At 37.2% G+C, this 22,735-nt stretch overlaps 4 protein-coding genes across 5 annotated transcripts in view; 2 read left to right on the plus strand and 2 right to left on the minus strand.

The window, feature by feature from the left end:
- Positions 1-1,152: 1,152 nt before the first annotated feature.
- On the minus strand, positions 1,153-2,373 carry b3gnt7l (UDP-GlcNAc:betaGal beta-1,3-N-acetylglucosaminyltransferase 7, like; the record flags this gene model as incomplete). The annotated part of the gene is made up of 1 exon (XM_079827397.1): positions 1,153-2,373. Exon 1 carries the CDS (start codon positions 2,362-2,364, stop codon positions 1,153-1,155), a length of 1,212 nt encoding a protein of 403 aa, XP_079683523.1. The 5' UTR covers positions 2,365-2,373.
- Positions 2,374-5,926: 3,553 nt separating this feature from the next.
- cUnh1orf174 (chromosome Un C1orf174 homolog) lies at positions 5,927-10,599 on the plus strand. Of its 2 annotated transcripts, XM_079828147.1 has the most exons (4): positions 5,927-6,016; positions 6,803-6,880; positions 7,050-7,436; positions 9,133-10,599. In XM_079828147.1, the coding sequence occupies exons 1-4, from the start codon at positions 6,002-6,004 to the stop codon at positions 9,235-9,237; spliced, it is 585 nt and encodes a 194-aa protein (XP_079684273.1). In that variant the 5' UTR covers positions 5,927-6,001; the 3' UTR covers positions 9,238-10,599. The 2 variants fall into 2 exon arrangements, with proteins under 2 accessions (XP_079684273.1, XP_079684274.1); XM_079828148.1 differs by lacking the exon at positions 6,803-6,880 and having other exon boundaries at positions 5,979-6,016; positions 9,133-10,261.
- Positions 10,307-15,044, minus strand: dffb (DNA fragmentation factor, beta polypeptide (caspase-activated DNase)). The gene is made up of 7 exons (XM_079828146.1): positions 14,871-15,044; positions 14,644-14,770; positions 14,346-14,531; positions 12,626-12,705; positions 12,339-12,512; positions 12,083-12,183; positions 10,307-11,006 (listed from the first exon to the last, which is right to left on the minus strand). Exons 1-7 carry the CDS (start codon positions 14,988-14,990, stop codon positions 10,796-10,798), a joined length of 999 nt encoding a protein of 332 aa, XP_079684272.1. The 5' UTR covers positions 14,991-15,044; the 3' UTR covers positions 10,307-10,795.
- Positions 15,045-18,117: 3,073 nt separating this feature from the next.
- Positions 18,118-22,735, plus strand: part of nphp4 (nephronophthisis 4) — a 268,868-nt gene continuing 264,250 nt past the window's right edge. The window contains exons 1-2 of the mRNA XM_079826906.1: positions 18,118-18,701; positions 19,659-19,805. Of these exons, the coding sequence (XP_079683032.1) occupies positions 18,567-18,701; positions 19,659-19,805 (282 nt within the window). The 5' untranslated portion in view covers positions 18,118-18,566. The remainder of the gene's footprint in view (positions 18,702-19,658; positions 19,806-22,735) is intronic.

Raw genomic sequence — 22,735 nt, forward strand, 5'->3', positions numbered from 1 at the left:
AATTTCCCTTCACAGCTTTAATGTTGTCTGCTGTTAGACATGCAACAACAGACACTTTTAAGATATTACAAAACAAGAGTTTTTAGATTTATACTGCTAATTTTAAGTGTAATATTGTGACCATATGGAAATTCCGTTTTCATATTTTATTGTAATTTGGAATTGTCATAACACATTTATTATATGCCCCTCAGCTCTTTGTGCATTGATATTAACGGAAGCTAATATCTTTGTTGCTTTATTTGTTTGAAGCTGTTTTAATAAATGTATTTGAATCAAGTTTTCACTTTCTTTTTTTATCCGTAAAAATATTCCACATATTTATATATGTGGCTTTGTAAAAGTTATGATTGTGAGACACACACCAAACCAAAACAAAAACACAATATGATGAATGTAAGGTTGATGGTGTTGATTGTCATGTGGTATTATTTACCCAAATATGAAACTAATGCAGATCAGTGAAATAACATACTCACCCTCATGTCGTTTCAAACTTGTGTTTTCCTTCTTTTTTTTTTTTTTCATGGAGCACCATAGAGATCATTTCAATTAAACAATAAATTGCATTAAATGGAGCCTAAGATTTTTTGGCAAAAGCACCATAGGAGTGAACATCGACTTAAATTTCAGTCTGTTCCTCACACAAAGCTCTGGTACAACTTCAGAAGATGTGGAATATAGCGCATTGTTTACATAAAATACTTTTAGAATAAATGAATCATACTTTTATGGTGCTTAAAATCTACTCTCTTTGTAAGAATAACCAAAACATTCAAAATTTCTTCTGGTGAATTTCACAATTGACATAAAAAGATACATGTGTCTATAGCTTTTTGTACCTTTTACCTTTGTAGCCATATCTTTATGTGTATTTAAAATTTAGAGAAAATATTTTTTTACCCTGAGAAACATTCACTAGAGTAAACAAACAATGTGACAACTAGCCCCGGTCTATTTTAGACCGTTAAATGTGTTCCCTGTAGATGACAAGACCAGAATTGGAAGACGATAATAACTTGTGATTTATTACATTTGACAGTTGATAACACAAGTAGTCGTCATCGACTTAGAAAAATTACCAAAAGAAAAGTTGGTCTGCAAACGCGTCTTTTGAAAGATTATATTCTTTCTGTGTTTATGAATGGGCTACTAGTCTATTACGACTTTTCTGGCGCAGTTCAAGTCCTCGTTTTGTACAAGATTCCACATGTGCAGCAGCTCCATCGGAACGAGTTTGTGCACCACGATGAGGCTGCGGAAAAGGCACGGCTCCCGGTTCAGCGGCGTCTCTTTACGCTTTATAATCCCGAATGTCCTGAAGCCTAGATGCAGCTCGGGGACGATCTGTATCTTCTGAAGGCACATCCCCAAAAACACATCATCGATGGGGTAAAGCTCCACGCTCTCTGAAGCCACGAAGAGCCTGCGAGCCACCTGAGAGGACATGAGAAATCCTCCCCCACCCAAATAAGGTGGATAGCGTTTATCATACAAATCTTTCGGGATGAAATATTTACTCTGGCGGTTTCTGATCGGTTTGGCTTCAAAAATGGTGTCCCCTACAATGAGGTTTTCCACCCTGTTCTCCTCCACCCTAAAGCCAATTAGTTCCACGAGGTTCTTGGTGTGGACAAACACATCATCGTCCCCTTTGAAGATGAAGGGAACGCCACTGCAATATATGTTGAACCACTTCAGAAAGTTCACCTCCTTTAAGGTGAGATTGAAGAAGGTGTCAATGAAGTCCCACTGCAAGATGTCACCGTAGGTTCGGTCTTCATATTGGACCAGGGCTTGTAAATTTCGCGCGTCTTTGCCAGGGGCCGGGGTGCCTAATAGAAACAGCGTTTTGATTTTCAAGCCCTGGATCTTTTGTTCCTTTCCCCAGGTCTGTCGCACGGCCTCTCGTCGGTCATGTTCTTCAATAACCGATTTGACCACGACCAGAACATCCACGTCCCCGCTACACTTCTCAGGGTGATTGAGCAGCATTGGGAAGTATCTGCAATGTCTGTGCAGGACAAATTCGTGGAACCTTGGGTTCAAACGTCGAAACCAGGCTTGGGACTTTATCGTGGAATTCTCTCTACATTTGATTATTGACACGTCCCACTTTGTTGGCATGGTTTTCCCCAACAGAGCCAAGTCATTGCCGTGTGATTGAGATGAATTTTCAACGGCTTTTATGCTTTTTCTTTTGAATGACGAACATTCCGGGCCACACCATTTGTTTTTCTCTTTGACATTTTTAATATTAGTTTCCTGTGTTATTAATTTCTGAAGCATCAGCAAAGTGGCAAAAATCAAAGTAAGGCTGACCGCAGCTCTTACATTCTTCTTCTTTCGACAGAAGAATTCCATTACGCACGTGCTCCTCGGAGAGCAGTCTGCTCGGGTGGGCAGCGGACTTGTCATAAAAAGTTGGTCATGTCGCCTGTAATCAATTTCTCCAGTGTTGTAAAAATGTAAAAATGAGCAAATAGTCCATGGAAAGGCATTTTGATTAAGCTGGAAAGGCTCTCGGCTCCACTTTTCTCCTGTCAGACTGTGTTTTTGTCTGTTGTCCCGACATGAATTGTAGTCACAGGTCTTCTCGCATCAAGTTCCATCGTTGAACTGCTGAAAATGGGAGGCAGTCATCCTGTAAAACAATCGGGCATCTGCCCTCCTCCACCTTCACGACACCTACCTGCTACAGGCTCTCTGGTTACACACGACAGCTGTGCAAGCGTAGTAAATGAGGGTCCTCGCGAAGACTTCGAGTGAGGACTACTTACGTATTCAGTGTATGTAAATATTGGAATTGAAGTAACGTATTGTTTTGTATTGTTTGTAACCCTGTTTTCACGTTCCTCCCACAAGCACATTCTGAAAGATGCTTGAAGTTACCGAGCAGTTTATTAGGACTTAACTTACTGAAAATATTTGAGTATTTAGCTCCACCGTGTGGTTCAAAGCGAAAGCCAAAGTCAACATAGCTTTTTGTCGCATTTGAAATGAATTTAATTAGAGAGAGAGAGGGGGAGAGAGAGAGGCTAGTCTTTAAACCAGTCCACATTAACATTTCACTCAAAGTTAGGGGAAAAAAAAGTGTTCATTTCAGTATGATGAAAAGTTCAATGTCCAGTATTCGGTTGAGCACTATAAAGCTTCTTCTCAGCCCTTTTTGCTACAGCCCTACCAAATGTAAGTGTATTTACATTAGTCATATACAATCGGTGAAGTGAATAATACTGATTCTCTTCATCACGGCACCTGTTAGTGGGATATATTAGGCAGCAAGTGAACATTTTGTCCTCAAAGTTGATGTGTTAGAAGCAGGAAAAATGGGCAAGCGTAAGGATTTGAGCGAGTTTAACAAGGGCCAAATTGTGATGGCTAGACGACTGGGTCAGAACATCTCCAAAACAAACAAGGAAGGAACAGTGGTGAATCGGTGACAGGCCGGTAATGGGCGGCCAAGGCTCACTTATACATGTGGGGAGCGAAGGCTGGCCCGTGTGGTCCGATCAAACAGATGAGCTACTGTAACTCAAATTGCTCAAGAAGTCAATGTTGGTTTTGATAGAAAGGTGTCAGAATACACAGTGCATTGCAGTTTGTTGTGTATGGGGCTGCATAGCCACAGACCAGTCAGGGTGCCCATGCTGACCCCTGTCCACCAGCGAAAGTGGACATGTGAGCATCAGAACTAGACCACGGAGCAATGGAAGAAGGTGGCCTGGTTTGATGAATCACGTTTTCTATTACCTCACGTGGATGGCCGAGTGCGTGTGCGTCGCTTACCTGGGGAACACCAGGATGCACTATGGGAAGAAGGCAAGCCGGCGGAGGCAGTGTGATGCTTTGGGCAATGTTCTGCTTGGAAACCTTGGGTCCTGCAATCCATGTGGATGTTACTTTGACACGTACCACCTACCTAAGTATTGTTGCAGACCACGTACACCCTTTCATGGAAACGGTATTCCCTGGTGGCTGTGGCCTCTTTCAGCAGGATAACTCGCCCTGCCACAAAGCAAAAATGGTTCAGGAATCGTTTGAGGAGCACAACAAGATGTTTGAGTTGTTAACTTGGCCTCCAAATTCCCCAGATCTCAATCCAATCGAGCATCTGTGGGATGTGCTGAACAAACAAGTCCGATCCATGGAGGCCCCACCTCGCAACTTACAGGACTTAAAGGATCTGCTGCTAACATCTTGGTGCCAGACACCACAGCACACCTTCAGGGGTTAAGTGGAGCATAGATATACATAATAAAGGCTAGATATCTCGTCCGCGCTGCTGGCCAATGGAGGTCGAAGTCCGCACCTGGCGGCCATCTTGTCACAGGCAGCTCGCTCACTCATAACATTGTTTTCATGGTGCTTGCACTTTTTAAATAACCATAACTTGCTCAATTTTTTCTACCGATTTTCAAACTGTTTTGATTGTTATAAACGTCAGAGATGTAGTTATGACACTGCATACTTAGAAAAATTATTCATAATTTGTTCAAGCATCCATAATTCTAGCCACGTTAATAACGTTTGTAAGAAACCAAACCATTTGTAAATCCGTCAAGATTTCAGTGAGATGAGAGTATTTGTGTTCATGCAGATCACTCGCCTTACAGGTACCACAGAGCCCGCCAGAAAGATTGCCTGTGACAAGATGGCCGCCAGTGATGACGTTAGAGACTCCGCCGTAAGACAGCTAGCCTTTACTATGTATATCTATGAAGTGGAGTCCTAATGTTATGCGGGATCTGTGTATTTTCTGCATTAAAAAAAACTACAAACAAAGCAATTTTTCTTCTATTAATAGTGATACAATTTAGTATTGGATCTGTGTCCAAAAATGCTTTCTACTGGTCCCTTTCTACAAGCTTAACTGATGGTCCACGAGGCTGGTCATGTTGGCCCCACTCGCTGGTATAGTCCAACTGATCAATCACCTAGACTAGTTAATTACTATAAATGACCAGTTTGGTCCAGATAGAGACCAAAATCAATAACTAGTGTAAGCTGGATTTTCCAGCAGGGTCCCTAGATTAATGCTTTTGAAGCCTGTTAATATAAAACAAATACACATGGTATGCATTCTTTAGTGTTGCTACAACTCAGGGCAGGGGTGAATAACAGCTAGGCTACTAGCTAAAAAATGTACCATGCCACTTTATCCGCTATGCCTAAATGGTACAGTATTTCAAACAAGACTGCCACAAATAACTGCATTTTTCTTTTTTCCCCTGAACCTTTTTTATTATTAACGAAAGCTAATATCTGCTTTGTAGCTTTATTTGTTTAAAACTGTTTTAATAAATGTATTTGAATGAAGTTTTCACACTATTTTTTAATCTGTAAAAATACTCCACATATTTAGCTTTGCAAATGTTATTTGATTGATATAGGCTCCTTACTTTTTTCTTCTCATTTGCCAGTTAATTTTCCATGTGAGATCAGTAAGGCCTGTATGTTGAAGGTTTAATGATGTCCACACTACGACGATGTCTGGCTGCAGGCAAATTAAACGATTTTCAGAAAGACAAAAACCTTTGTGGAAATAATTTAATGACTACACTGTCTTTACATATGCCTTTACATATGCCTACACTGCCCAGTGTCAAATATTTTAATAAAAACTGCGCATTAATTCTTTCACGGATGCGTCATCAGGCTGGACTTAATATCAGTAGCTATTCACGTCCAATACAGTATGACTCATTCGACATATTTCTACGATGAATAACTTTCCAATTGCCATCCCATGTACTTTATAGCTTACACTAGTTATAACGGCAAACTAACCTTCAGTATTCTGTACAAACGAACTACTTTGCTACTAATTGATGGGTATCAGTCGCAGCCTCAGAAAAGCCTAAAAAAGGTTGAACTCCCATCTCGTGATTCTGTGTAGCGTAGATTATCGGATATGGGCGGGGCTACAGCGGCCAGCACCAGAGATAAACACTCGCAGGACTCGCTCCACCGCACTCAGTTCTGGAGGCTTAAACTTTCAATGAGGGCAAAGCAGGTAAGATAACACGATTCAGGACTTTAGCTTTTAATGTTTGTTTGTTTGTAGTATGAACGCGCACGATCAGTTTGGAGTTTACGTGGACCTTAATGTGTAGTTTACAATTTCAGCTTTCAGTGTGAAAATGTTATTTACTAATTTACTAAAAAATAACACAGACCTCGAGTCCTTCTTGGCACACGCGCTTTGTATTTTAGTATGATAATCAATTAGTTTTTATTGTTGTTGTTAAACGCAAGTTTATCTGTGAGCCATTCCCTGCCGTTTTAGAGTCACTCAATGAGTCGAATCTTTTGAATCTGTTCATTAGAAAGATCCGTTTACGAATTCATTCAGTGACCCATCGTCGTCAGTAGACGTCGACCAGTGCGTGCTGTTCTTTTTGTGTCAAATCATTTCACTAAGGTCGTTTTAACTGTATGGCCATCTTTCATTTTTACATGTCCATAGGCCTACCCGTTTCCCTCCTTGATACGAACCAGCCTGATTCATACGTTGTCCCAGTTAATCGTGTTCACGATTCGAACAAGATGATTAGTTTATTCATTTAGTTTACGAATGATGTCTTGTTTATTGAGGTGCATATTCGTTGTGATATAGTGCTGTTGGTCTTTAAAGACAGAAAATAAGAGACACACCACTGAACGAAAATAGGTATATGCTTGAGAAAAAAAAAAGTTCACTCAAACGTTCGTTCAAATGAAACCCTGTTAGTTATCTCGTTTGCGACGGCGAGACTGGTGCATTATTGATGCCCTTGGTGATAGTATTGTCTTGTTTCAGACTGCCGTTGGGAGCCACAGACAGCGGGTGTGCGGCGCTGTCTCTTTAAACCCGCCCGGTGTGAAAAGTTCAGTCAAGGTCAGTGTCAGTGTCTACCCAACCATCTCCTCCCCGCAGTTTCCGTCTGTCGGCTACAGTAAAGCGCTAGATGTATCGAGCTTTCTCACGATGTATCAACCGCGTCTAAAACCGGGCTAATATTGTATCTGTTTTACATATTCGTGTATTATTGGTCTTTTATTCGCAGAAGGCGGCGAGGAGGAGAGTTCTGCGCGGTTTGGTGCAGAGATCAGCGTCTGATATCGCGAGCGCAGCGCGGCAGATGGCTGGCGACGGCGACGAGGCCAAACGTCTCCCAAAGAGACCGTTTCACAGCGAAGTAGAGGAGAACTCCAGCGCGAACATTAATGAAAACGTCAAAATTCAGCCCGGGAAAAAGACTCCGGGGGAACGGCGCGGTAAGGAGAACTCTGCCGCCAAGTGCACGGGACTCACAAGCGGCTCTGCAGAGGCGAAGATGGACCAGACCGTTCACAGTTCCCAAACGCGAGAGGACCCGAGCATTTTCTTCGACGAGGACAGCAATCACGTTTTCCCAGTGGAGCAGTTCTTTGGGAACCTGGATGTTGTTGAGGTAAGCCAAACCGATTCAGAACATAGTATTATGTTTAGGAATCAGCAGAGAAATAGCGCTGGTTTTAAACCCATTTAATTCCGCCACAAACATCTGTGACCAACATTTGCGTTTAATGGGTCTGCATAAATTAAAAGTTAAATTGTTGATTTCATGTGAACATTTTTACGTGTCTGGGGAAGATGGTCACGTGACAAGAGTTTGTTTGACGTCTACGTAGAAGAAAAGGAAGCGTGTAAACAACTGTACATATAATAAAACAAAGCATCTCATATTTCTGATTATGTATTTAGGTGCTGTAAATCAAAATATAGAACATGTCAGCTGAGAAACTCGTTGCCTATTGTTGTGAATATTAAAGGAGAAATAAAGGAAAAAATAAGTATAAAATTGTAAAAAGTCTATCTGAATTATCACTTCCCTCTCCCCAACAATTGCCAGATTTTATATATATATATATATATATATATATATATATATATATATATATATATATATATATATATATATATATATATATATATATATATATATATATATATATATATATATAAATTTTTATAATATTGTATTCGTATGTTATGATATGTCCTCGTAAGTGGACACCAGGACTCGTTTGTTTAAAAAAATTAAATGACATGAAATTACATGTATAGGCAAAAACAATGGGATTTTTTCTTTTCTCCGTTCTCCAACCAATCAATTTTTAGGTTTCAGGACTTTTTTATTTTTTTATTTTAAACCAAACTTTGTTTAAAAATGATTCTCAAATATGTTATGAAAGATATAACGGAATTAATTGAAATACCATTTTACTTTATGCAATATGTGGGTAAAAGGGCCATACATGGGTTTTCCCATTCAATGCAATGTATCAATAGTCTCTAATTTGCATTTTAATGTGTTCTTGGAGCAACATGTAATGAAAAAACAAATGCAATAATAGGAGTAATAGTTGGCATAGTAATATCTAATAGGAATATTGATACGTAATTTCTTTCCCTATTCACTTGTTGCGTCTCCTAAAATGCCTGATAAACATGATTTAAGTCCCAGTGTCCTCTACAGTGGACATGTATGAAATCAATGCCCTGTTTCGTAATATTATCATATTTCAAATTGATCATTCAGTCATTTTTAAAGACAAAGGAGACTGTTGTCCTGGTGAAACCTCAAAACAAATGGTATCTCTGAAAAGCCCTGAATGTGCTCTTTACAGGACATGTAGACTTCACTGTGAAATGTATGGTGTGAGAGATATTCACTAAAATATAATGTCCTTGTACATGGACAGTGGCACCCAGGAGGCTATATTTTATTATATATTTATATATAAGTACCTGTGCTGACTTAGCTGAGAAAAGATTGTAATTTAAATGAGTTCAATATCAGTTGATGACCCATGCAGGATGTGAACTTTCATTGCCCTTTGCCCCAGTAACATAACTCTGGTCTAAGTTAAGCTTTCCAGATAAATAACATGCAGCCAGATGGCTTTGTTTGCACACAGTAATCCTAAAATATTGAGGTTAATTCAAGACCATGTAGGATTATTGGAGTGAAGGTCTGTGAACTCTCAATGGAGGGTCAAAACAGTTAATTTCATGATGCATACACTTAATAGCCAACTGTCATTAATCCAATTAACGTCTCAATATGGCTTTGTTTAAAAACATTCTGACCTGCTTTGTTTCAGGAGAACCCACGCAGAACCCCAGGAAGCAAGAGAATGAGTCGGCGAGAGTACAGGAGCATGCATTACTATGCCAAAGAGGACAGTGAAGACGAGCCACAGTTTTGACCTGAAGCCTGCAGGAGTTCGACTGACACGGGATGAGTTTTACAGTATGCTGGTAAAATGGACTTGATTGTTTTAAAGCAAGCCATTTTATTCCAAGATCCTTCTCAATTGATGTTTGAGCTACACTGAGATGCACTGTTGATTCATCAGTGATATGGTAATGTTTCTTATGCAATTATCATTGGCACAAATGTTCCCTAATTATAAACTTCAGAGCATTATCGGAATGTACAGTAAGAAGGTTTTGTGCTAGACTTAAGGCTAAAACCATCATGTGATTGGGGCTTGTGCTGAAAGAAAGTAATATGGAAAACTCTCTGTACTCTGTACCATAATGTTGATCTGGCAGCGCTGACAGCACACTGGGTTTTCTACCACTAGTCCTTACTAGGCTCTGAAATCAACAAATATAATGTTATCAGTCAAGTGCCTCAAGTTTTCTGTTCAGACTTTGTTTGAAACATTCTGAATTTGCCACTTATAAACATTCTCTGTTGAGAAATGAATAGATTTGTTTTGGAAAAAAACTATTTATACTTCAGATTTGGTGCTGTATAATTGAACATTTAAAGCGTTATTATTTTGACATGCTCGATGTAAAGATTTTTTTTTTATTGGATATTATCTCAAATTAAGAGGGTTTTATTGTAAGATATGAAAAGTTGTAATTTTTAACCAATCAAGCTCTTTTATGCATGTTGCTCCACTAGGAATTTGATTTGTCTGTGTATTTGATATTTGTATCTTCTTTGACTGGATTTGCACTAACTTCACTAGTGGCTCAAAGATGTAACATTTTAATATGTAGTTTCTTTGCTACTATGTACAAATTGTCTGAGGTGAAAAATTGTTGAAAGTGATTATGAAGTTTATATTTTTCTATTGAAGTGATAAATCAAGTGCTCATTTTTGCTACCAAATGCCTTGTATGTACATGACATGTCATTATCAAATCTTCGATGTATTATCATACGACAGCTACAATACTCCGTCCAGAGAAAATAAACCTCATGAATGACTTTGGAAAAATGACGTGTTTTATATATGCGTGTGCAAATTTTTTTTTTTTAAATTATTCTTGTTTAGTGTACTAACATGATTTGAAGAGTTTTCAGGGAAGGCTTGTGTATTTTGTACAGTAAATAAGACCATTGTTTGTTAACGAAAGCTGTACAAGACATCCTGTTCCCACACATGTTTCCAATAGCTTATATGATACAAGATTTTGATGATAAATCACTGGCTTTTGGCTGAAACAAGAACAGGAAAGAAAGATGAACCAGATTTTTTTTTTTTTCTCCAAGACTTTGTTCTTTAAATAAATCAATAAAAATGTACAAATATAAAATCAGTCACTGTTATAAAACCCTGAAGAAGTTCATTATTCACATCATTTAAACATAAATTTTTGTACCAAAGCAACATTTGTGTAAAACAAAAATTTGAGTTACAATTAAAAATGTTCATACCTGCAGCACAATATAATCCAACAATAATACGAAATGGCCCTGAGAAGCTCACACTATGCTGCATACTTAAGAGGATTATGGATGTGATTTCATTTTACAGTCCTCCTGACCCGCTTGTAGATTTTTTTGGGGTCACATTTGAGCTCATGGGCCCCTTTCTTATGGCAGACGATGTGAACCAGCTTGAGATTCTCTCTTGTGAAGAACAGTTTGTAGAAATAATCCACGTTTATATCTCCGCTCTTATTACCATTCAGTGCCTCTGCGAGCGTGGGGATCACTGTCCTCTTCTTTTCTATCCTGAAAAATACATCAGCTTTTCTCATTTAACTGGATTTCAGAATGACTCATTCCTAAATTACCTTTATCAGAGGACCTAAATACTGAAACTAAAATGTTTATCAGGAGAGAACATCAAGTTAAGTCTCTTTATGCTCACCAAGGCTCCATTTATTTGAACAGAAGTACAGTAATATTGTGAAATATTAACATTTACAATAACTGTTTTCTGTTTGAATATATTGTAAATGCAATTTAATCCTGTAATGGCAAAGCTGAATCCTCAGAATTTTCAGTGTCACATGATCCTTCATAGTGGGGAAAAAAATACAATGGTAGTCAATGGCTGCCAAGATCTGCTTGGTTACAAACATTCTTCCAAATATCTTCTTTTGTGTTCAGCAGAAGAAAGAAATTCATACAGGTTTGGAACAACTTGAGATTGAGTAAATGATGACAATTTTCATTTTTGGGTGAACTATCCCTTTAAAAACAGTTGTGTTATTAATATTTTTGTTAAAACTGACACACTACCATTCAAAAGTTGGTGTAGGTAAGATTGAAAATAATACTTTTATTCAGCAAAGATTAATTAAATTGATCAAAAGTGACAGTAAAGGCATTTATAATGTTACAAAAGATTTATATTTCAAACAAATGCTGTTCGGTCAACTTTCTATTCATCAAAAAATCCTGAAAAAAAAAATCTCAGTTTCCACAAAAATATTAAGCAGGAAAAACTGTTAGCATTGATGATAAGAACCATTATTGATAAAGCACCAATAATATATAATACAGCAGCAAATCTGAAATATCATGCGACACTGAAGACTGGAGTAATGATGCTGAAAATTCAGCTTTGCCATCACAGGAATAAATTACATTTTAAAATATATTAGAATAGAAAACAGTTATTTTAAATTGCAATAATATTTCAAAATATTACTGCCCTCACTGTATTTTTGATCAAATAAATAAAGCCTTGGTGTGCAAGATACTTCTTTCAAAAACATTAAAGAATCATAATTATTCCAAACTTTTGACCGGTAGTGTAAATGTTTGTTATAAACATTTACATATAAGGATGCACTACTCACAGGTGGTCCAGGTTCCAGGTGCTGAAGAGGATTCTACTCTCGCGGTTCCCATATGGGTTTATTGAGTGGAGATATGTGCAGTTGTTCTTATTAAAGGCACCCTGTTAGAGTAAAAATCTTTTAGTCTTATACAAATAGAAACTTCTGTACTTCTGCAACTTCTGCAACAAAAGCGTTTAATGAGGGATCTTTTACATGTTTATGTATCATTATTTTCCTTCGATGGACTGAACTGAATGAAACTGAAGTACAGCACCTGGCAGGAGAACCAGCCCTCTTCTGTGCAGAGCCTGAGGACATCCTTCTCCGATCTGTCAAAATAGGTGCCGTTGTATCGCGCAGCCTTCAGTTTCTCTGCCAAGATCTCCACCACCTTTTTATACTCACTTTTTGTCTTGGCATTTGGAATAGTCTGCGTATATCCATCAACCTACAAACAATGAAGAATATATTTCCTTCAGAATGATGGCAGGTCTTGTTTACTGCATGAAATAAATGATAAACTGATCAAATAAATGAAGAACTGAGTGCAGTTTGTCATACCTCTTTCAAATATCCTCGGATTCTGCTCTCGCAGTTGTACTTCATGTAAGCAGACTTGGTTTTAAACCGGGCATCAATACCTGATATGTAGATATGAGAATACTGAGACAATGTGCACAAATACAACACATTTAAAGGGATAGTTCACCCAAAAAATGAAAATTCTGTCATCATTTACTCACCCTCAAGTTATTCCAAACCTGTATGAGTTTCTTTGTTCTGCTGAACACAAGCGAAGATATTTAGAAGAATGTTTGTAACCAAGCAGATAGAGCAACTATTGACTACCATAGTAGGGGGAAAAAATACTATGGTAGTCAATAGTTGCTCTCTCTGCTTGGTTACAAACATTCTTCTAAATATCTTCGCTTGTGTTCAGCAGAACAAAGAAACTCATACAGGTTTGGAATAACTTGAGGGTGAGTAAATGATGACAGAATTTTCATTTTTGGGTGAACTAACCCTTTAAATACATTAAATCTACTATAAGGAGGAACTTACTACTACTTTACTACGGGGCTGTTGAATGCTTGAATCTGATTGGTTGATGAACGTTCTAAGGTTTGCAGTTATTTTCATGGAAACGCACGGCTTAAGGAGTTCTAGGAAGGTATTTTACCAATTATTTCAAAAGGTCTTTAAAGACTACAATAGCAAAAGAACGAAAACTCACATGAACACTGACCAAGAAAATATAGAAAACAATTGGATAAAAACAAATTATTTCCATTTTTTTTTTGCCACAAAATTACGTTCTATTATGTACAGAAAGCACACACTCTCTTTCTCCCACTCAAACGCACACACATACGGTATGGACACACACTCACACAGAAACATGTTGTCAGTGCTGCTCTGATGATTTTATAAGTAAAATGGTTTAACAACTTAAAAGCTACACAACATTTCTCATAATGAGGTAATAACCGCGCTTTTCTTGAAGCAGATAAACTTACAGTTCAACACTGTTGAGAGACGCACAGACTCAGGTAATTTACATACACTTAATCTTTCTCTCTCTCTCTCAATTTTAAATTAGCTTTATTAGCATGACTGTCAGTGTATCACAATGTTGCCAAAGCATTAACATATTATATATAATTCAAAAAGGAAACATATATGTATAGATCATGTCGTATGTAGCATAGTAAATAAATAAATAAAATCCATCTTAATAAATGAATAAATAAAGCGGGTCTCTCAAGAGAATTAACCGTGTCTAGCATTGTGAGTGACTAAAACATATTTTGCTGCTGTGCAATGTTTCAAATTTGGGGAGAAAAGTTTCTCTTACATCGTGACATTTAGTGCAGATGAAAAGAAAGTGTTTCTCATCCTCTATTTGCTGTAGAGAAGTGTCTACAGATGCTCTGCTCTCTCTATGTCCATGTTTATTTACATCTACCTCTCCCTATTTCTAGATAATGGTCACTTAATCTGTATTTGGAGAGGATTTGTCTTTCTTTAAATTGTTTAATTAATAGATTATTTGCCAATTTAGTGGTTCTTTTGGAAACAAGGAACATTGGAGTTTATTTTGGAGGTAAAAAAATCTCTCTCTCTCTCCATCTCTCTCTCATTATAACCGCATTAATAACTAACACAAATAAAAATGTTTTGAAAGTAATAAACACGTTATGTAAAAATAGTATAAACGTTGCCTCAGAAGAGTCAGTATAGAGTGAATGTCTGCTTATGTTCTTTCTTTCCCCTCACTTACCTTCAAACCAGTCCTTGTCTTCTTCTCTTCTCTCCATCTCTGAATTGTCCCTCAGGTTCCCCAGAAGGTCTCCCAGTATTCTGCGCCGTTTGGGAGACTGTTCATTTGACAGAAGATCTTTTGCTGCACTGATCAGAAGGTCTGTGTGTCTGTCCAATCCCAGGACTTGATTTATTTCATGAACAACTATAGAGAATAAAAAGCCAGAGGAATCTGATTCGTTACACTGTTCCTATTTTATTACAATATTATGTTTCCCAGTTTTATCCCAACTTTTAGTCAATGAAAAAAACCTCACGCCCATTCCAGCTCTGTCCCTCAGGCAGGAGAACAAGTTCTGTGTTGTCGGGAAGATTTTGAAAATATTCTTCGGTAACTACCGTTCCATCCTCGTACAAGCAAACCTGTATTCCGGAGCTGGATACCTGTGGACAGTTATGAACCATGAATGCTTGTATCCAAACGCTTTGTACAGTAATGGCACTCTAGCCTTAATAAACCACATGGAAACATATTTTATTATACCTTTAGTAACTGACATCCTTTTTTAATCAGCTCCTTCTGGTTAACAGCTGCAATTCCGTATTTTCTGGACTGGTTCGCACTTCTGATTTTAACCAGCTTGGGTTTTGTTATTTTATGCATGTTTTTTTGTCTTCCGCAATGATAAAGTTTCTCTTTCGCCGTATGTCTGCATGAGCGATCAAAACAACGACAAGACGCGCACTGCCACCTTGTGGATGCTAGGAACAGCATTTCAAAGCCATGGGTTTCCTTAGGAATTATTAATAAATTCCTTTAATGTATATTTAATTAATATACATTTATATTACAAAGCAATAAACTCTCAACAGGATTTAAATAAAGAATCCAGGTTAACAGGTAAAGCTAAAGAGCAAAGAGAGTTATTCATCATGTAGGCCTACATGATGAGAAACCCCAATGGCTTAAATACAATGTTTGATTTTAAATATGTGAATTATTATGGTCTCCTGTGGTTTGACTGTGGAAAGCCATGCAAGACACACATTATTCATGTTTGTGTGAGCTGAAAAGCAAATGCTTTCCTTCACTGTATTTCAGACAGGATAAATGTTGAGCCAGACAGCTTGAGGAACGAGCTACATAAAGAATCTGAACAACCCAGAAATTACTGCAGTTTTACTCAGAAATACTTCCACACAAATTGTCAAGACATTTTCAAGCCTTAAAGGTGCACTTTATAATTTTTTTTTCAGTAAAATATCCAAAAAACCACTAGGCCAGTGTTATACAGTAGATTTTGTTCAGTTGAGTATATACCAAATTTGTAAATTGTGAGAAAATTGCTATTTTAACCAAGGAACCGGGACGTGTGAGGGAGTCGCCTGTCAGTTGCGTCATATCTGTGTTACCCTCAGTTTTCCGGTTTTATTTTGCATAAACGCTTTACTCTCACTGCAGTGTGCAACAAGTACGAGTAACGTCATAACTAGGGCCCTATGAAATCCGTTTTATTTTTTCCCAAATTCCGTTTTATTTTTTCCCAAATTCCGTTTTTATCGTTTAAATTTTTGCTAATTCCTTTTTTTTCCGTTTTAATTTTTGGGAATTCGGTTTTTTTTACCCTTAACTGTTATTTTAGTCATAAAAAGAGTGTGTTTTTAATGTTAATATAATAGAACATAAAACATAAAATAGGAATGACCTTAAATGTATTGAGGTAACAAACATCACATTTACTTTTCAGGACAAATACTGCAACATAACACTGCACTCTAAGCACTTCAAGTCACAACTAGATATTAGTGCTGTGAATTGATATTTAAAAAAAACGAATTAATCGCATTTTTTCTGTAATTAATCATGATTAATTGCAATTAAAAACATTGGAGTTTTTAATATTTTGATATTGTAATAATTTCAGTTACTCTCGATTCGGTGATTGCGGAAATCATAGGGCCCTACATAACACACTCAAATGTATCTTATATGATAAACAGAGCTGCGTTACCTCGAACTCATGACCGGAAAAGCGGAAATAAATGGCACCGGCGACTTTGGCATAATAAAAGTCCTCTTGCGGGGCGTGTGTTGCGTTCATCTTAATTACAATCGCTCCAGCGGCCTTACTCGGCTCCACAACACTCAGCCCTGCTCTGCTTCATACTACAGTAACGTTAAAAATCTCATCCATGAACATGATTTCTGCCCGAGTCCTATCCCGATTCTTTTCCACCGGCTGTGAGGTGAAGACCACATGTCCCAAGATTCTGCTCTCAAATTTGGCATCATCAAGCAACGCCTCTGTTTTGAATAGGCGACCTCTAGTGGACGGAAAAGTTACATAGTGCACCTTTAAATTCAGTGATTGGAGCAACAAACAGTACATGCAACAAAATAAAAAAGACCTTGGATGGAATGAATCCACATTGTTACAATGGTATCATTAATCTGATTTCTCATGAACAAATGTAACATCTAAATTAATTGGTTTTAATCACTGAATCAACCTAAAAACATGTTTGTGTCACGGCCATGTTTAGTTTCTTTGTCATGGTTTTCATTGTCATTGCCTGAGTTCATCATTATGATTTCTTACCTGTTCCATGTCTTGTTAATCATGTGTATATAAGCCTTCTGTGTCTTCAGTTCATTGCAAATACGTTGTATTGTAAATGTTACTCACTTTGTTAGTCACAGTTATTATATTATATTATATTAGTATATTATTATTTTATACACTGCCCGCCCGGCCAAAAAAAAGTTGCTGTTTGGATTTAAATTGGCAAATGCTTAAGAGTCAATGATTGGATCATTATTGCAGTGATTTTTATGTTTCTAGCATGCTATATTTGGCAGTTCTTCCAACCCTAATTGATGGATTGTGTAGTTTTTCATTTCTTAAACAACCATGTAGGAAGACACATCATGGCCATATTCCAGGATGACAATGTCAAGATTCATCAGGCTCAAACTGTGAAAGAATGGTTGGGAGGGAGCATAAATAATAATTTTAACACATGAATTGGTACCTCTGAGTCCAGACCTTAAATTCATTATGAGGAGACTTTAGAGTGTTGGACTCTTGCAATGACAATACAAGATCTGGACCAAACATTGATGCACCTCATGATGGAAATAACATCACAGCATATTTTCATCAAGAGGTGCATACATTTTTGGTCAAGATCATGTATTGACAATGCAAGAGTTCTGTTTCTGAGGGAGTGACCAAAAATATGTCCACTTGTAGGCTATAATCAAAAATGTTGTTCCAATAAGAGAGAATGGATGGAAATGAGGCAACACATAATGAGAGAAACAAATAGAACCAACCAGTGAATTCAGGGCTGGGGGAACAAACAGAAATCATCGAGCCACTATTATTGTTCCTGAAAGGCAAAGAGATGGCCTTGAAAACCAGATTATATTCTTTCATACTGGAAATTGTTCAGTCGAAATAAAATCAGAGTAGCTGAATAAATTACCATCATTATTAAACAGCTGGTTCACTAACATCACTCCATTACTAAACCAGTCTTCAAGTAAAAAGGATTTCCTTATATTTAGATTATTACAGTTATTCAAAATGTGTGGGGAGAAATTATGCTTGTAAACAAGTCCCCAAGCCAAAAGCATTAATAGGAAGTTTACTACCTTGGTAAAATCTGATAAAAAAACAGTAGGCTACGAGTCAGAGCTTTGATTCTCCACCGAGCCACACGGTGGTGATGTGCGGCAGCCCTCGCACTTCTCTCGTGCAGAAAAGCGCCAAACCGCTCTTTAATTCACCCTGGCAACGGCTGACAGACGCTATGGTAACCACTTCAGGGAGAATCCCTTCCTGACATCTATCTAAGCCCAGTATTTTTATTATATGTACTATAATTATGGAAATAACATTGGGTAGAGCGTGTGTAAAAAAGGTCAGAACTAGTAATTCTAGCAAATTAGCCTAAGTAACGTTACACGCGTTTGAAGCGTTAGCAGGAGAAAAGAAAGAGAATGAGTGAAACTGCTACAAAAAGTGTTTTTCTGCGTGATTGAGCGTCGAATATTGACAATATTCCGCATTTGATTTGAATTAAGGAACAAGTGCTTTACTTCGACTGCGGGAATGTGAAGATTTAGACGTTTTCAGGGATTTTTGACAGGGAATATTAACGCTCATTGACCGATAGCCTCTAAAGAAACGTTCCCTGGTAGATTGTTAGTGACGTTATTGAAGAAACTTCGCTCATGTCTGACTGGAAAAACGCTTTCGAGAGCAACCGCGTGATCCCACCTCACAGTCAAACCGCCAGACAAGCTCCAGGATCTTCTCAAGGTCTACAGCTGGTCTTCAAACAGATCGATGGACTTCACATAAGACAGGTGGATGTTTCATTCAGATAACTTACATGTTATGTAAAGGTTAAGATGTATTGTTAGGTCATCTCACTAATCATAATTTTCTCATATTTTAAACACCATATATTTTAAGTACAAATATTCAATTTCTAATTGTATCCTCGAAGTTATAAGTTAGTTCATCCAAAAATGAAAATGTTGTCATCATTTACTCACCCTCAAGTTGTTCTTAAAGTATTTTAAGTATTTGTACAAACAGTTGCTGCTCCCCATTGACTTCCATAGTAGAAAAAAATACTATGGAAGTCAATGAGGGCTAAAAACTTTATGGCTAACTTACCTAACGTTACATTCTTAAGAAATTCATACAAGTTTAGAACAAGTTGAGCGTGAATAAATAATGACAGAATAACATTTTTTGGCCCATCAAAACTTACACTTTCAGACATTTTTCGCTTATAATTCATACGTATATCGCCATTTTAAAAGTATATCATGAAAGATGTAATTATTATAAGGATAGTTCACCCAAACAGAAAAAAATGCTGTTAATTTAGTCACCCTCAGGCCACCAAGGATGTAGGTGACCAAAAAAAAGAAAATAAAACAATTACTGACCACAAACTTTTGAACGGTGGTGTTAAAAAACATTTCTATTTTAAATAAATGCTGTTCTTTTTGAATTGTTTATTCATAAAAGAATCCTGAAAAAAGTATCATAGGTTATAAAAAATATTATGCAGCTCAATTGTTTCCAACATTGATAATCAATCACTATTTTAGAATGATTTCTGAAGGGTCACATAGCATGTTACACTGTAGGGAACAACACTCATTGCTTGAAATGCCTTAACAACTACACAAAAACAAGTTTCAATTAAACTGAGTAAAAAAAAAAACACTATATATGTTCTTGTTTCCAGAGATTGATGTTTTTTCTTTTTTTCTCTCCTTTTCTTCTTGTGGTTGGCATGACAACAGTCAGAGTTGCCACAATCACTCCAGTATCAGCTGCGCGTGACCCTGTTTGACTCGGGTCACCAGCACTTCTTCGGCCGCACATGGATGAGCGGCTCACACTCTGTCAGTGGCACGTCAGGTCAGAGCGGTCGAGTGCTTTTCAATGAGGTAGGGTGACTCATTTCACACTGAATGATGATATTTAGTGTTATTTCATGATGCAACACCTTTTCATGCCTGACAAAGGGTGCTATTTATTCTGAAGTCGTCTTATCTTCTTGCCCTATTCCATGTAGAGAGGTGACTTCTTTAAAGTGACCGTTCAGAATGGACATTAGAATTACAGTAGATTGAGCTGTGCATCTGTACAAAGACATGGTTCCCAGTAGGCTTGTTGAGAAGGAAGCTGCTCTTAGGCTCCTGTCTAGCTTTTGTCCAGTGTCAATCTTGTTGTCTCACTCTGTAGAGGAAATATTTACAGTAACAAGGGTCACTAAGTCTAGGTCTCAACAAAAGGACAGGACCAGTTTAGATTTGTACTTGCCATGTCCTTTCCCGCAGAAAATGTGGAAAACATAAGATGTAATGTATTGTAAAAATATTAATAAATACTATAATAATAGTATCTCAGTGATACAAAAATAACACCAGTATGGCAAAATTACTAGATATATATACAGGGCTCGACATTAACGCTTTTAATTTAACGTAATTAACAAAAATTAACTAGGGAATCACCAAAATGCAAGAATGATTCTGCATTCATTTAGTGTAAGTGGCGATTGATTGTGGATAATAAATAATGAACTGACGCTAACAAGGTTGTGCTGTTGACGCTCGCGCATCCTCTCGAGGAGAAATCGAAACACATAAGCACAGCTCACACAGAGAAACTCAGTTAACATACTGTGGTAAAAAAGGATTTGAAATGTGGAGTTTTTATTTTTATAACATATGATACAGTTTGACCAAGAGTGCTGCTTTCCTGAAAACCATCACGATTGAAAATGTGACACTGATTTCATATGACAGTTCCATAACCAATTAATTAACATTGTCACTTACATTTTAGAAGCAATATTGACAGTTTTTGTTCTATTTCAGCAGCAAAATAGTTCCAAGATCACAGCAGAACCACAGCGCGTCTCTCAGCAACAGTGTTACTGAATGAATCAGCCGTTTCAACAAATCGACTCAATGATTCACTCATTAAAGCTACACTGTGTGATATTTTCCCCCATCTAGTGGTGAACTTGTATATGACCATCCAGTGAATTTTAGTTTCTGTTCTGTTCAATTCCGATTTCGTTTTAACTCCTACGGTGGCCGATTTAGTCCAAGATTAATATGGCTTCCAGTTCGACCTCGTCCACATTCGACACGGTGCCTGTGGGATATTCTGTGCGCAGTGGGATGGTTGGAACTCAACTGGCCTAATTATTCGGCTAGAAAGAACTGCAGCTAATCCAGAGTGAACTTTGATGATAGTAATGTTTATTCAGTCATCCAATTGCAAGGCATAAACAGGTTTGCGTGGATATGTACATAAATGTGGTTTCTGTGAGATAACAAATAAGGATGGTAAATATACATACACAGTTAAGAACTGTATAACTACTTATAAGTTACATTTGTATAATGTAACCGTAAACCAGAGCTTATTGTACCATATATAGGCGCTAAATGCAGCTGCATTAAAAGGAGCGGAGCTGCCGCTGCTGCTGCTAACAAGCGGTGTCGGGTTACAAAAGTGTGTGCGCCACTTTAACGTTAGCACTGCAGTGCGCTCTGTATAACAATTGTTACTATGCCGATCAGACCTGATACATATTTCCATCAACATACATTACAAGCAAATATTTTCTATAAACGAATAAACATTGTTGATAACAAAATAACTGAATGATTATTCAAATAGGTGAGCATTACGCTATTGTATGTTGACACAAAAATACTTCTGAGGTGACATCAACTGAATTACGCGATGACACACTCTGAAACACATCTACAATGACAATAACTATTATTACTTACGGAGTTATTAACGCACAGAAATACCACACAAGGAAAAACAGACTTTTGAGGAATAAACAAGCCAGGAAAACGCCGTATAACTCTGTTACTGGACGCTGCTGAGATGAAAACTATCTGCACATGCACCAGACAAGTCTGAACAAGTTGACGCGCACATGCGGCAGAGAATTTTGTACAGTGCCATCAGTATTAAAACAACGCGAAAGGCGAAGCTTGAATTTACGGGTATGTCCCTCTTTGGCTAATGTACTTTCAAGATGGAGGGGCAACATGGCGACCACCGTTAGATCCCATTACCTTATGTATTTTCAATGGCATATTATAAACTTACGAGAATACTTTATTACTTGAAAGAAGTAAATATACATTAATGAGCACATATATTTTTGAAAGAACTAAGTGTTTTTAGCTAAGAACAGACAAAAAAAGTTACACAGTGTAGCTTTAAGACGATCACCTGCCGCCACCTACTGGTGGTTGAGTTTCATGTTTAAACATTCGTTCCAACATTTCTTATTTGTATATTAAAAAATAACATTAATGCAGTTATTGGGGATGTCACGGTACCAAAATTCCAGTAGTCGGTACCAATACCATCAAAATCTTACGGTACTCGGTACCAATTTCGGTACCACAGCTAAATGTTTTTTTTATTTTTTTATTTAACTATTTAAAAAAATAATTATATGTATTAAGTTTATTATTTATGATGATAATCATTATAAGTAAATAATACATCAACATTTAAAGGCTGTTTGCTGTTTAAAAGTTAACATTGTTTATAAAAAAAATAATAGTGAAAAATAATCAACCATCTAGGCATAATTATTATTATTAGTAGAGATGTATTATTATTACATAGAGACATAGCTTAATCTACTGTAGGTAAATATATCCAGTAGCCAATTTTTTATTTTTTTTTAAACCAAACTTTTATTTTTACGGGTTGCTGTGAACCTTTGAGTGTGTGTTCATGATATGACAGTTTTCTCAAATGAAACTGTAAATTCTCATGAAGTCTCATCTTGTCCTTTTATAGTGACACACGGCAGACACTACAAAGA

Source organism: Gobio gobio (assembly GCF_949357685.1).
Source record: "Gobio gobio genome assembly, chromosome: 10".
NCBI lineage: Eukaryota > Metazoa > Chordata > Actinopteri > Cypriniformes > Gobionidae > Gobio > Gobio gobio.

Bases quoted from the DNA above. Each gene is read 5' to 3' on its own strand.
- dffb (XM_079828146.1), bottom strand. From the start codon at position 14,990: ATGCATAAAATAACAAAACCCAAGCTGGTTAAAATCAGAAGTGCGAAC. The intron at 12,184-12,338 runs GTGCTGTACTTC...TTACTCTAACAG, and splicing joins AGGGCTGGTTCTCCTGCCAG to GGTGCCTTTAATAAGAACAA. The intron at 11,007-12,082 runs GTGAGTAGTGCA...TGTATTTTTCAG, and splicing joins ACCTGGAACCTGGACCACCT to GATAGAAAAGAAGAGGACAG.
- cUnh1orf174 (XM_079828147.1), top strand. The intron at 6,881-7,049 runs GTCAGTGTCAGT...TTTTATTCGCAG, and splicing joins GTGTGAAAAGTTCAGTCAAG to AAGGCGGCGAGGAGGAGAGT. The intron at 7,437-9,132 runs GTAAGCCAAACC...GCTTTGTTTCAG, and splicing joins GGAACCTGGATGTTGTTGAG to GAGAACCCACGCAGAACCCC.